This window comes from Manis pentadactyla, chromosome 2 (assembly GCF_030020395.1).
Source record: "Manis pentadactyla isolate mManPen7 chromosome 2, mManPen7.hap1, whole genome shotgun sequence".
In the NCBI taxonomy this organism is placed as follows: Eukaryota; Metazoa; Chordata; class Mammalia; order Pholidota; family Manidae; genus Manis; species Manis pentadactyla.
The window spans coordinates 19517953-19531127 of record NC_080020.1 but is presented as its reverse complement, the minus strand read 5'-3'; the positions used below and the strand labels follow the sequence as shown (position 1 = coordinate 19531127).

The 13175-nt window shown below is 37.1% G+C and overlaps 1 protein-coding gene across 1 annotated transcript in view; it reads left to right on the top strand.

Moving 5' to 3' along the window:
- The window catches only part of LOC130682650 (THO complex subunit 2-like), a 105457-nt gene that overhangs the window by 43321 nt on the left and 48961 nt on the right, over positions 1-13175 (top strand). The window contains exons 9-10 of the mRNA XM_057497496.1: positions 10391-10483; positions 12670-12825. Coding sequence (XP_057353479.1) covers positions 10391-10483; positions 12670-12825 — 249 coding nt within the window. The remainder of the gene's footprint in view (positions 1-10390; positions 10484-12669; positions 12826-13175) is intronic.

Here is a 13175-nt window from a genome sequence, read left to right as displayed (position 1 = left end):
TTGAGAGTTGTCCATGCAGGCGTAACAAGTACTGTGAGAGTGAGGACATGACAGTATGAATGTATGCAACAGATTGAAGAAATGGTACATAATCTGATGTGGCTGGATTGTAAGATGGGAAAAGAAGGGACCAGAAGTGAAGTTGGAAAGTTAGGTGCACTTTAGATTGTCAAGGTCCCTTGATATCTGTGCTGATTTAGAATTTTACTGAATAGATAGTACCCATCGCAGTGACCTTTGGAATTTTTTATGGATGTGAATAAATTCTTACGGTATATCTTAACATAATTTTTCATTTAAAACACTATAATAATTATCTAACAAATCTATGCTTTAGATTATTTCTATTTCAATCCATTATTCATATTATTACTATTACATTCTGAAATAGATGTAATTGACACACTGCACAAAAACCTTTGCCTGCAGACTGAAATTCAAACTTCCAAACATGGTAGAAAGGCTCCTCACAATCAATCTAGCCCCATTCTTTCCTTCCACCCTCATCTTTAGTGATTTTATTTTCTTAGACCTAATATTCTCATCATAAGAAATTCCTAGCCATTTCCTGCATTTAGGTAAAGACAGTGCTATGTATAAACCTTTGTTTACATGCAGTTCTTTATAACTAGAAAAGTGTTCTTACCCAGCCATCTCACCTGTCTTTTCATCTTGTGAACTCCTATTTATTCTTTAAAATCAAGTTCTACTTGTTCTGTAATTTCTTCACTGACACCTCACCCATGCAGAATTAGTCACTTTTTAATCTCTATTCTCATAAAACTTGGCACAGAATTCTAGTACTTATCAGGTTATATTAGAATAAAACATATCTACATCCTTTGCAAGATTGTAAGCCACGTAGGAGAAGGTCTGTGTTTTACTAATTTTTCTGAATTAATTTACTACTTAGCCTATAGTAAATGCTCACTAACTGTAAATGAGTGATCTATGTTTTAGGAAGATAACTGTTGATAGCATGGAGGATTTTAACATAATAAGGCCTCCATTGTCCTGTTGGTATAGCTTTCCTAATTTGTTTTCCTGCCTGGGGTCCTTAGCTAGTCAAGAAATACTCATTTATTGAGTGTTTATGATAATGGTGTTGCTTTGCTAGGCACTGAGGATACCCCGGTGAAGAGTGTGTATTCCTGTTGTCTGAAGGTCAAGTTTAGGATAATAATACAGTTTTTTAAGGATTTTCAAATGATAATATCACCTACTGCCTTTGCTTATCTTTGATTTCCAATTTTTGGGGATGTTCCAGAAGAGAAGTCAGATGAGAACTTGAAAGCGTATACCATTTTGATACCAAACAAGACTCATGGCAGGGTTTTCAGGCAAGAGCACTTTATCTTTGTTCAAGAATTGATGATAGCAGCTGTCCCCTGTTTCACCAGCAGCCAGGGAGGCCACTGTTAGTACAGGCAAAGAGAAGTTCAAGTATTTAATCACATTTTAAGAGGCACTGTGATTGCTTTGGGTTTGAGAACATGAAGCCAACTGCTGACATGACAGGGTAGCTGAAATTTAACTTGAGCATGCATGACTAGAGTATAGGTTAGGGCTTTGGAAATTGTAGGTCTTGGACCATATTGCAGTGAATAATGAAAATCCACTGCATAACATTAAGTATTGTTAGTTGAATGCAAGTTTTAGAACTAAAATTTTTATATGAAAATATTCCTCATAATGGTAACCTAACACTTTTTGGGATGAATTAAAATATCCCTGGGGGTGTTGAAAATGTTGGAATAATCCTTTTTTCAAAAATAGAATGTCTTTTTCTTATATGAGAAATGCCCAACCAAAAAATACTTGATTTAGAAATAACCTATTATCAGAAAGAATAACCCTCAAATTATAACACCATTCCCTTGTTTCTATTGCCCAAGTTATCTTGTTGTGACAGTCTGCAGTCTTAAGGACCATTGAGGTTAAGGGAAGAAAAGTGTTAGTGTTAGAAGTTTTATAGCGTGGGAGGTAAAGGAAGGAAAGTCATAAAAATCAGGAACTGCTTAGGGGCTACACCCCTGGGAATTGGTTCCTGGACATGTATGGTCACCCTGTTTATTGGTCCCTTAATTTACTCCTCCCTCCCCTCTTCCTATCACTACCTGAAAATGTTCACTCCTCCTGTCTACAGCCCATATTTTCACCAGTTGGGAATTATTTGGATTGACAGGCTTCTTCCCACTCCCCCCATTGCTAAGACTTTTTGGCACAGCTCATTATTTCGCTGTGAAGTCAGTGAGAGTGATTTTATTCTGGATTCAACCTGCTCGTACTGGATGTTTTGACTTGGAATGATAGTAGGGGATATAGGCAGTTTTAGTGCACACGACCATTTTGGAAAATTGGGCAGGCACATTTGATTGATTTTCCTAACGGGGATTACTGTAATGGAGGGTTTAGGGACAACATGAGGGTCAGCACAAAGGACAGGAAGGAAGGAGTACTAGAAGGTGTGAGGGTACCCCAGGACTCTTGGGCTGGAGTTGTCTTGCCATCAGAAAGAGGAGCAAGATGATCACTCTCACCCATATCACAGCCCCTTCATTCATGGATTCAAGACAAAATAATAATAGTAATAGTGGTGCCATGGTTAGGCACTATTATAACTGAAATTCATTCATTTAAGAAATAATGATTGAGCACCTCTTGTGTGCTAGGCAATGTTTCAGGTGCTGGGGTGAACAAATAGAAATCCTTGCCTTCATGATCCTCACATTCAAAGTAAGTTACATTGTATGTCAGAAGATGATCATTGTGATGGGGCAAACATAGAGTAGGACAAGGAAGACTGGGAGTGTTGGGAGTGGTAGGCTGCAATTTTGAGTAGAATGGAGAGAGTGTAGCTTGTTAAAAAGGTAAGATTTAAGCAAAGATACAAAAGACGTGAGGGTGTAAATGTGCACAAAATCTGGGGAAGAACCTTCAGGTTAAGAGAACTGCCGGTGCAAAGGCCTTAAGGTGTGAGCATGCCTGATGTGTTGAAGAATAGCAAGAAGACCAGTGTGGGTGGGGCAGGGTGATTGAACTGGCAGAGCGGTGGGGATGAGGTCTAATACGAGGGGCCACGTTACACAGAGCCTAGTGCAAGGTTTTTAACTTTGATGCTGGATGAAGCCAGTGGAGGATTTTGAGTAGGAGAGTGATATGCTCTGACTTTGTGTTTTCATTTTATTTCTCTTTTACTTTTTCACTTTATTATGAACATTTTCAAACACATAGGGAAGAGTGAATAGTGAAATAAATACCCATAGGCCATCACTTAGAAGCGAGTTTATTAACATGTTGGTACACTTTTTTGGAAATAATTATTTGTATTGCTGATATCATGAACATTTACTCCTACATACGTTAGTGTGTGCTTTTTAAAAGGTCATTTTTCTGTGTACCATAATACCAATTTCATATCTAACTAGATTGCCATTGTTATAGTGAACTCAGACCACATTCATATTTCCCAAATTATCCCTGAAATTTTATAGCTGGTTCATTCAAGTGATAATCCAAAGACCAAACATTACATTTGATTGTTAGGATTCATTAGTCACTTTTAGTTTAGAATAGTGCCCGCCTTACCATTAATGGCATTGACTTCTTGAAGAGACCATTCCCATAGAAGACTCTGCCTTTTGGATTTATGTAATTACTTTTTCATGATTGGTTTAATTTGTTCTTTGTCCCCTGTCTTACATATTTGGAGTTAAGTCTAAAGTCTTGACTGTGTTCAGGTGAAATTTTTTATCTCAGAAATATTTCATAGGTTGTACTGTATATTTCACATAACATAATGTCTAATATCTGTCTGACTTTTAACATTCCAGAATACTGGTGACAGTCTAATCTCTCCATTATACAATAATATTTCCGTCCTTGTCAATAGCAAGTAATCTGTAGTTTGTCACTTTTGTACCATGTGAATATCCAGTTTTTCATCAACCTTACATTAAGTGTCTTAGAATAATGGATGATCCTTTCCTGAATCACTTACTTCCTTAGTAGTTCCAAATTTTTCATTTACTAATTTTATCACGCCCTCTATATTTATTAGCTGTCATTCTTCTATAAAGAAGAGTTGTCCCTTATAAACTTGGGTTGTTTGGTTACCCTGAAATGAAGTTCCTATGAAAGCCAGGGAAAATGCTTTAGTTTTTCCCCCATTAGTTACTAGCTGGCAGAGTAAGGAGCTTCTTTAGTAGCCACCTCTGATGGTGACATGAGTGGTGAGTGTGTGAGAAAGAGACAAAAGAGACAAAAAGACAGAGTGCATTTGTGTTTTGGCTTAGGTTTTCAAAGAATCAATATGGTTATGGTAGCAGTAGAAATTGACGAGATCCTGAACATATTTTGAAGGTAGAGCCAGTAGTATTTGCTAATGGATTAGATACAGAATGTGAGAAAGTAGAGTTAAGGATTATGTTAACATTTTTTTTGCACTGACCATTTAAAAAGGTGATGTTGATGTTGTCATCATTGAGATAGGGTAAATTTTAGGTGGAATGGGTTTGGAGTGTTGGGAATAGGAGTTAGGAATTTGGTTTTGGACATGTTAAGTTTGAGGTTGTGTTAGATATCCAAGTGCAGATGTTGAGTAAATAACTGGATATATGAATCTGGTGTCCAAGAGAACAGAATGGGCTAGTGATAGAATATTGATGTCAAAAGCATGTAGATATTTAAAGTGGTGATACTGTATAAAATCACCAAGGGTTCAATATGGAGAGACAAGAGGAGAGAATCAATGGCTGAGCCTTGGGGTACGCCAATGTTAAGGGGCCTGGGAGAAGAGGAGGAACCAGCAAAGCAGGTATAGCAGGAACATATAAAGTAAGAGGAAAACAGAATATAGCATCTTTTTTGTGAGCTAGATAGAAGAAGGAATGATGAACTCTGTTAAATGCCTCTGGGAGGTCATTTGAGATGACTAAAAATTGATCATTGGATTTATCAGCAGAGAGGTCTAAAGTAGCCAGTTTGGTAGAGTTAGGGTGGTGTTAAGAGAGAATGGGGAGAGTGAAATTAGAGACAGAATAGATAACTGTATAAAGGAGTTTCTACAAAGAGGGACAGACAGTTGAGGTTATAGCCGGCAGGGGAATGTGAGCTTGAGGGCATTTTTGAATATGGGAGAGAGAACATATGTATGCTAATGGGAATGACTGAGTGGAGAGGAGGAAAACTGGAGATGTAGGAGAGAGGAGAGAATTATTGGAATAGTGTTTTGAGTAAGATAGACTGGAGTCTATGGCATAAGTGGATGGATTGGCTTTAAATATGAGCATAGAGAGTTCATCTATAATAATAGGTGGAAAGGCAGCATATGTAGGTACAATTGTTGGTAGTTGGGTAGATACGGTGGTGAAAGTTTATAGCAGTCCTGTTAATTGCTCCCGTTTTCTTGCGGAAATAGGAAGCAGGGTCAGGCTCTGACAGAGAGGATGAAAGAGGAGGTATGGAGGTTAAGAAAGAGGGTAGGAAATAGTTGTGTAGGACAGTGAATGGATAAGAGAAAATAGAGTATGATTGGCCAGCAGCACTAAGGACCCACTTGAGGGTGGATACTTGAAATTAGCATATCGGAGGGGTTGTAGCTATTGGTAATTTTAAAGTTTAGGATATGGAGCTAATGGCTGAAATAGTGTAGAGGAGAAGGTCTTTGGAAGAGAGGAATTCAAGGAACTGAGAAGGCAGCTCGATGGAAGGATCACTTACATATGTATGAAAATCTCCAAAAATTAAGAAATGAATAGAGTTAAGACAGTGACAGTGAAGGCCATTGCTAAATGAAGGATAGTGACCAGGGGTCCACAGATAGCAGCAATACGACATCACTGAAAATGGCTTAGTAGGGAAGTCCAGAACTCTGTCCCTCCATAAAAGCAACCAGTGAATTGGCAAAAACTCTCAGTCAACTTTTACAGAACTCTGGAATTTAGCAAAAAACTTGAAGCGACCAAGAAAAGGCTTGGTGAAGAAAGAAGATGCTGGTCTGGGGTAAGAGAGCACTGTGGTGTCTTAAATTGCTTGCCTACTATCGCTCACACCCAGATTGGTGGTGTCTGTGAAGACGATAGAAGTCCACATTCCTAGTGCAGATTGCTAATGCCAGAGGATACAAAGAATTGTTCTCAAAGAGCTGTGGGTTGTGACCTGTCTGGCTGCTTCCTGAAGAACTGGTGTAAGGGCCTGTCTTTGTTTCACCAGACTGGCGCTATCCCCAGGGCTGGGGTAGTTTTGACAAAAGCATTTAAAAGCACAACCATTGGCTTTAGCAGCCTGGAGCAAGAGACAACAATCAAATAAGCAATAGAGAGACTTGAAAGCCTAGAAAGGAAGGAGTTGAATAAGGAGATATGTGGGAGAATAAGGATTTTTAAAACGCTCCTGCATATACCAGGGAATTGCAGACAAAAAGGCCACGTACATGCTCAGAACTGAAGGCGGGCTCAGAAAAGAGCTGAGAAGACCCCTAAGCCTTTTCCTCTGGCTGACCTTCAGGCTCTGCACAAGTGGGAAGTGAAAACTAAGGCAGAGTTGCAAATGACCTGGCCGAGTGTTGAGGAGTGCCCTAACAATACAGCCAGTGTGCAAAGCCCAGAAGAGTATTTTTTTTTCTCTTTTTTCTTTCTTTTTGTTTTGGCTTCAGGCCTTTAAGAAAATTCAAAGTTAACAACACAGATTTAATTAGACACACAAGACAATAAAACAGACTTTACAAAGTGAGTTTAGAAAAGTCACTAAAAAAGCAAGCAACAATAACCCATAATAAGCAGCATCAACAAACCCTTCAGAGAGGCGGTAGGATCTGATTTTAAGAGTTGTCACATGATCCTCAAAATGTCTGGTTTTCAGGAAGAAATGAGGTATGCAAAAACAAAGCATGGCTCATTCACAAGGAAAAATAAATTAGTAGAAACTGTCCCTGAGGAAGCCCAGGTGATGGACTTACTAGGTCAATTAAACTAACATTTCTAAATATGCTTATGATCTATAGGAAACTATGGGCAAGGAACTAAAGCAATCCAGGAAAGCACTGTCTCACCAGGTAGAGAATACCAATAAATAGAAATCATAAAAAAGGAACCAAATAAATTCTGCAGTCAAAAAGTATAACTGAAGTGAAAAATTGACTAGAGGGGTACAAGAGCAGAGTGGAGGAGGCTGAGGAAACAATCAGCTAAGTTGATAAGTCAATTGAAGTAGATCAGGCTGAGGAGTTGAAATAGAAAAGAATGAAGGAAAATGATAGAGCCTAAGAGACCTATAGGACACCATCAACTGTACCAATATGTGCATTACGGAGTCCCAAAAGCTGCGGACAGAGAAAGGGACAGAAAAAATAATGGTTGAAAACTTCCCAAATTTGAAGAAAGAGATGAATGTGCACATCTAAGACTTTCCATTCATACCAAGCAGGATAAACTCAAAGGATATCTTCACTGAGACCCACTTTAGTCAAATCATCAGAAGACAGAGAATCTGGAAAGCAGCAAAACAGGTGACCCATTGCATACAAGAGATTGTCATAAGATGAACAGCTGATTTCTCTTCAGAAGGCAGTGGGATGGTGTATATAAAATGCTAAAATAATAAAACTGACAACCAGGAATTGTATACAGAACAAGATTGCCCTTCAAAAATGAGAGATCATGAGCTGGACTAGTAGACCTGCCCTACAAGAATGCTAAAGGGAGTCCTTCAGACTGAAATGAAAGGACACTAGGTAGTAACTTGAAACCATATAAAGAAATGAAAAAGAACCCTGGTAAAGCTAACTGCATAGGTAAATATAAAACCAATATTACTGTATCTTTTAGTTGTAGGCCTTCCTTTTTTCCTATATGATTTAAAAGACAAAGGAATAAAACAGTAATTATAAATGTAATTGGCACACATCGTGTAACACTGGAGGGATAGAGATATATACGTGCTTTCTGTATACTATTACATTGAGTTTTCATATAGTGTTAAAACTAAGTTGGTATTAATTCAAACTATGTTATTACAAGTTTAAAATGTTAATTGTAATATCCCAGGTAACCACTAAGAAAATAGCTAAAAAACACACAGAAAAGGAAAGGAGAAGGGAATTAAATGGTACATTCTAAAAAAACAAGCACAAAAGAAAGCAATACTAGAGGAAATGAGGGACAAAAAATAATGTAAGACATGGAAAACGAATAGCAAAATGGCAGAAAGCCTTCCTTGTCACTACAGTTGACCCTTAAACAACATGGGTTTGAACTGTTGAGATACACTTACATGGGGAATTTTTCCAATAGATATATTGGGAAATTTTTTTGAGATTTGTGACAATTTGAAAAAAAAACATTTTGTTGTAATAATACAGTATATAATACATATAACAGAAAATATGTTAATCAGCTGTTCATGTTAATGGTAAGGCTTCTTGTCAGTAGGCTATTAGTAGTTATGTTTTTGGGGAGTCAGAAGTTATGTGTGGATTTTCAACTGTGTGGAGGTCATAACCCCTAACCTAGCCATCCTGCATTGTTCAAGGGTAAACTATAACACTTTAAATGTAAATGGATTAAACTTTGCAATAAAAAAAGACAGTTTGATATAATATATGAGAAAGCATGATCCAACTTTATGCTATCTGTAAGACTCACTTTAAATACAAAGATACAAATATGTTGAAAGTGAAAGTGTGGGCATTGGTATCCCATGCAAATAACACCCAGGAGAGAGCTGGGTAGCTCTTCTAATATCAGGCTAAATAGACTTCACTCTATAAACCAATTAGAATTGACAGGCATATATAGAACACTCTACCTAACAATAGATGACACATTATTCTTAACTGCACATATAACATTCTCCAGGGAAGCCCCTTGGATGGCAAAGTAAGTCTCAGTACATTTGTACAAAACATATTATTTGACTATGATGGAATAAAACTAGTTAACAGCAGTAGTGAGTGATAAGAAATCCAAAGCTGGGTGGGTTTTAGTGAGGGTGCAGGCGAAAAAAATAGACTGAAAACAACTATTAAAAGCAAAGATGATTCATACTTCACCTCCAGGCCTAGTAGTGTGGGGCCTGGGGAAAATAGCCCCCAGGTTACAGTGGGAGTGGTGTTCCTAGAGAGTGCTAGGCTCTGTTCAGGCATGAAGGTGGAGGGGACATTTAGAGGAGAGGTTCAGATATAGGGGGTTTTGCTGAGGATGAGTCATGAATTCCAGAGGATTCCATGGAAGTTTTTTGAGAATGTGGAAAGGTGGGAAGGACAGGACAGAACAAGGATTGTGCAGGGCAGTATCAGGAGCAGAGTATGGAAGCTGACGTATGGCTGGGAGTTGGGGGCTTGTGGTGACTCATTTAAATAAAGATAATGGAAATAATGAGAATAATACCTGGTGGATTCAGGTCAGGTAGTGAGCTTTTGTGGGTTTGCTCTGAAATCCTGACTACCATTTGTTTTTATGGGAACATGTTTTGATACTAAGTAACCATGTACAAAAGTTTAGAATTAAACTCTTAAGTTGATGACATCTCTTATCTGTCTTAAAAATTAGAGTAGAACAATGCCTTTTTTTAAGATAAACCTATTTGCTTTTTTAGGTTCATATGGTATGTGCAAAACACCTGTCACAGTTGTGGGGGAAGCCTTACAAAGATCTCATTTTCAGTTTTGAGAAGCAAAACAGTATATTGTTACCTGTTTGCTTTTTATTTTCTTTTGGCCATTTAGTAATTGCCAATTGTCCTCACTTCACTCTTCCATTCATCTGACCACAAGCAGTTTAAAAATTAGGGTAAGATCTTCCTGACAGCATTCAGATATCCTTGTTTCTATGCAGGGTCTGCAGGGCTGGCCTAGAATTGACCGTTTTTATTTTAAAATGTTGATTTATCCATGTGTAATATGCATAGAGACCTGTTTTGAAGGGGAAATCTGCTGATTTACATAGCACAAAACCAAGAAATAAAAGAATAGGGAGAAAAAATTAAAGCAGACACAGAAAGTGCTGCACTTACCAATTTGTTAGTCTATCTGCATCTCCACTGAGAATACCTAAAAAAGCCAGGTAATAAAACACAAAAACAGAAACCCAAACTAAGTATTATGCAGTATAAGATGTTACTCTATTCAATTTCCAGATTTTATTAAACTATTATCAAGCATTGTATAGTGTATCCATTTTGAAATCCTTCCTCATGCTCTTTAGAAGATGTTCTAATATGAAAAGGGATCTTTGTCCTGCATTCAGATGTTATGTATGATCAGGAAGAAGAATGAAGCTTATTGTTAACCTAGAGTTATTTAGTCTCTTTGTTCTTAATTATTGGTAGGTAAAGGATATGATTTTAATTGTATTTTGTGCACTAAGAAGAAACTTTTCTTCTGTTCTTCAAGGAACTAAATGGAGAGACCCCTTCATCTTTATACAGAGCTGCAGCAGTACTTCTACAATTTAATATTGTTGATTTAGATGATCTTTATGTACATGTAAGTCAATAGGCTGCTAAGAATATTTAGTTGTCCATCCCAGGGGTGCGGGGAGGAGTAGACAGCCTTTATAGCACTCCAAGGTTGGTCCTAGGCTTTCACGTCTTAATTTTTGAAGCCCTAATGCTTTATTGCTTCGTGTTTACTTTATAAAGGGAATGAATTTAATGCTTTGACAAACTGTGGAAATCAGATACTTTAATCATCCTTGCAGGATTCAAAGTTGGATATGACATTCTCAATTGTCATCAAGGCATATCTCATGGGGGAGAAGCCAAATTCTAATCAGTGTGGTTTTAGACTTCTCTATTACATGTAAATCACAGGAAATATGGGATTACCTAGATACTTGTTCCTTTTCCCCAAAATGTTAATTTTAGGCATTTAGGATGAGTTGCCGGATCCGGGATCTAGAAGAGTATGTATGAGATTGTGATTGATGGCCTCTAGTTTAACAACAATTTAGCCTGTCAGTTTAAATAAAACTAAGTTTGTAGTATACCAATTACTGTTTTATTAGGTTGTGTGCTAGGATATCTATGAACTTAAACTTGTCCAAATCTGACATAACTTTCACTGCTTTTGCAGTCACTTTCTGACTTTCTTGCTTATCATGTACTGTGGTTTACAGAGTTGACTACAACTTGGTCTTTACCTTGGAGGCAGTCATAGTCTAGCAAGGGAGAAACATTTTGCATTATATAGTAAGTACTCTGCTGGAGGTATTCACAGAGTGCTGTTAGGTCTTAGAATAGATAGTGACTCTCTGTGTTGGAAGGCTTTTCCAGACTAGTGATGTTGTACTGGGATCTTGATAGATGTGTAGGTGTTGGCTAAGCTTACAAGGTAGGAAGCTTTGTAAGTAAAATTAACTGGGTATGAAGGTGGAGGTTTGAAAGGGCCTTATCATCACCTCAGGGGAACATCAGGAAGCTCAAAGTCATTGGACCCTGGGCTGGTATGTATGGGAAATGAAGATGGAGAAATAGATTGGGGCTGAACTGTGATCACTTCATAATAAACATGTGTTCACTAGCAAGATGTGGCATGGCAGTTGTAACTTTATATGCACCTAGTAATACATTCCCAAAATAGACAAAACTAGAAATAGAAATTTAAGAAGCTTAAAGTTCATCCATTGTAATGAGAAACTTTAGAGACAATTGGCAGTACTCTATATAAAAGATGGGGACCATATAAAAGATGGGGACCTACAGCAGATATATAGGAAAACAATAAAAATAGAGGGCATAAAGAATAAGCAGTGGAGAGCATAATGAATGACAAAAGTTTGTTTAACTCCTTGTACCAGTCTATAGTGACTTTTCTTCCACCCCCTCTTTTGACTAATGGGACGAAGTCTACAATATGTAGTTTATTATTTCACTGTTGACTTTTTTTATTTGCTGCTGGTTTACATTGCATTAGATTTAGCTACTGAATTATTAGATTATGCATTTCTTGGGGCAGGTACACTTTTATAGCTCACTATAGTGCCTATCAGAAACTGCTAAATAATGGATTGTTGGCTGTGTTTTTCTTTGTGTCTGGGTTACTTTATGAAATGTCCACATTAACCGTCTTCCATGCATACAAGATGGCTGTATTTGAGATACTCAATCCTTTTCCATGTTGGAGGGTCAGCTATACGCATTACTTTCCCTTTTGTAATAAACTAGAAACTAGTTTGTGACTTAAGTCATATAGTTATCTAGGAAATGACAACTAAGATGTCAAATTGTTTATAATTTTTCTACTTTAGATTTTTCATTTAGAGGAATCAAATTTATGCTGTTACGTAATTCAGTAGCTCACCTCTCCCAAATTGTATCTGTATGTAGTACTTTATTTAATTTGGAGTTTGTCCTTTAGAGGGGTAATCTGATATTTTTAATGGAACAGGTATACATTTGTTGGGTAAACCAAGTTCGGTGGTAAGCATCACTGTTATAGTATTGTGTTAACATGAAACTTCGAACTGCTACCAGATGTTAAAAGGTATACAAAATTTAAGCTCTTAATTAGATTATAAAATTATAATGGAGAGAAACTTACTTAGAAGGGATATCATGGTCATGAATAAGCTTGACTTTGTTATTTTCAGTTTTATTAATTGAGTGTAGTGTTTGCTTTTTATGTGCAAATAGTATTACCTGTTACATGAAATTTTAATGAACCATTTTTAGCTTCTTCCAGCTGATGATTGCATTATGGAGGAACACAAACGAGAAATTGTGGAAGCTAAGCAAATTGTTAGAAAACTTACAGTGGTTGTATTGTCTTCCAAAAAAATTGATGAGCGAGGGAAAGAAAAGGAAAAAGAAGAGGAGAAAGTAGAGAAGGTATGTGGTTCATTCTAGTAAAATCAACATTGTCTTCTGGATTTAGAATTATTTAATTAGTTAATCAACAATTTATTAATTTTGATTGTGGTGAAGAAAGGTGGTTTGATTTCTTACATACATTTCAAAATAAGTTCTAAGTGAAACCACAAATGTATTTGTGACTTTTATTTGTGCTCTGTCTCTTAAGTCCCAAGGGGTTCTCAAAGGTGAATGAGTTCTAGTTTGCTGTGGCACAGAACATTAAGTACAGTGTAGTATAATCCCTAGTCTACAAACTGTCACACTGTGTCTGCTAAATGAAAAAACAGATCCTGTTTTTATTTCAGGTGGTAAGAAGCTTGATTGTA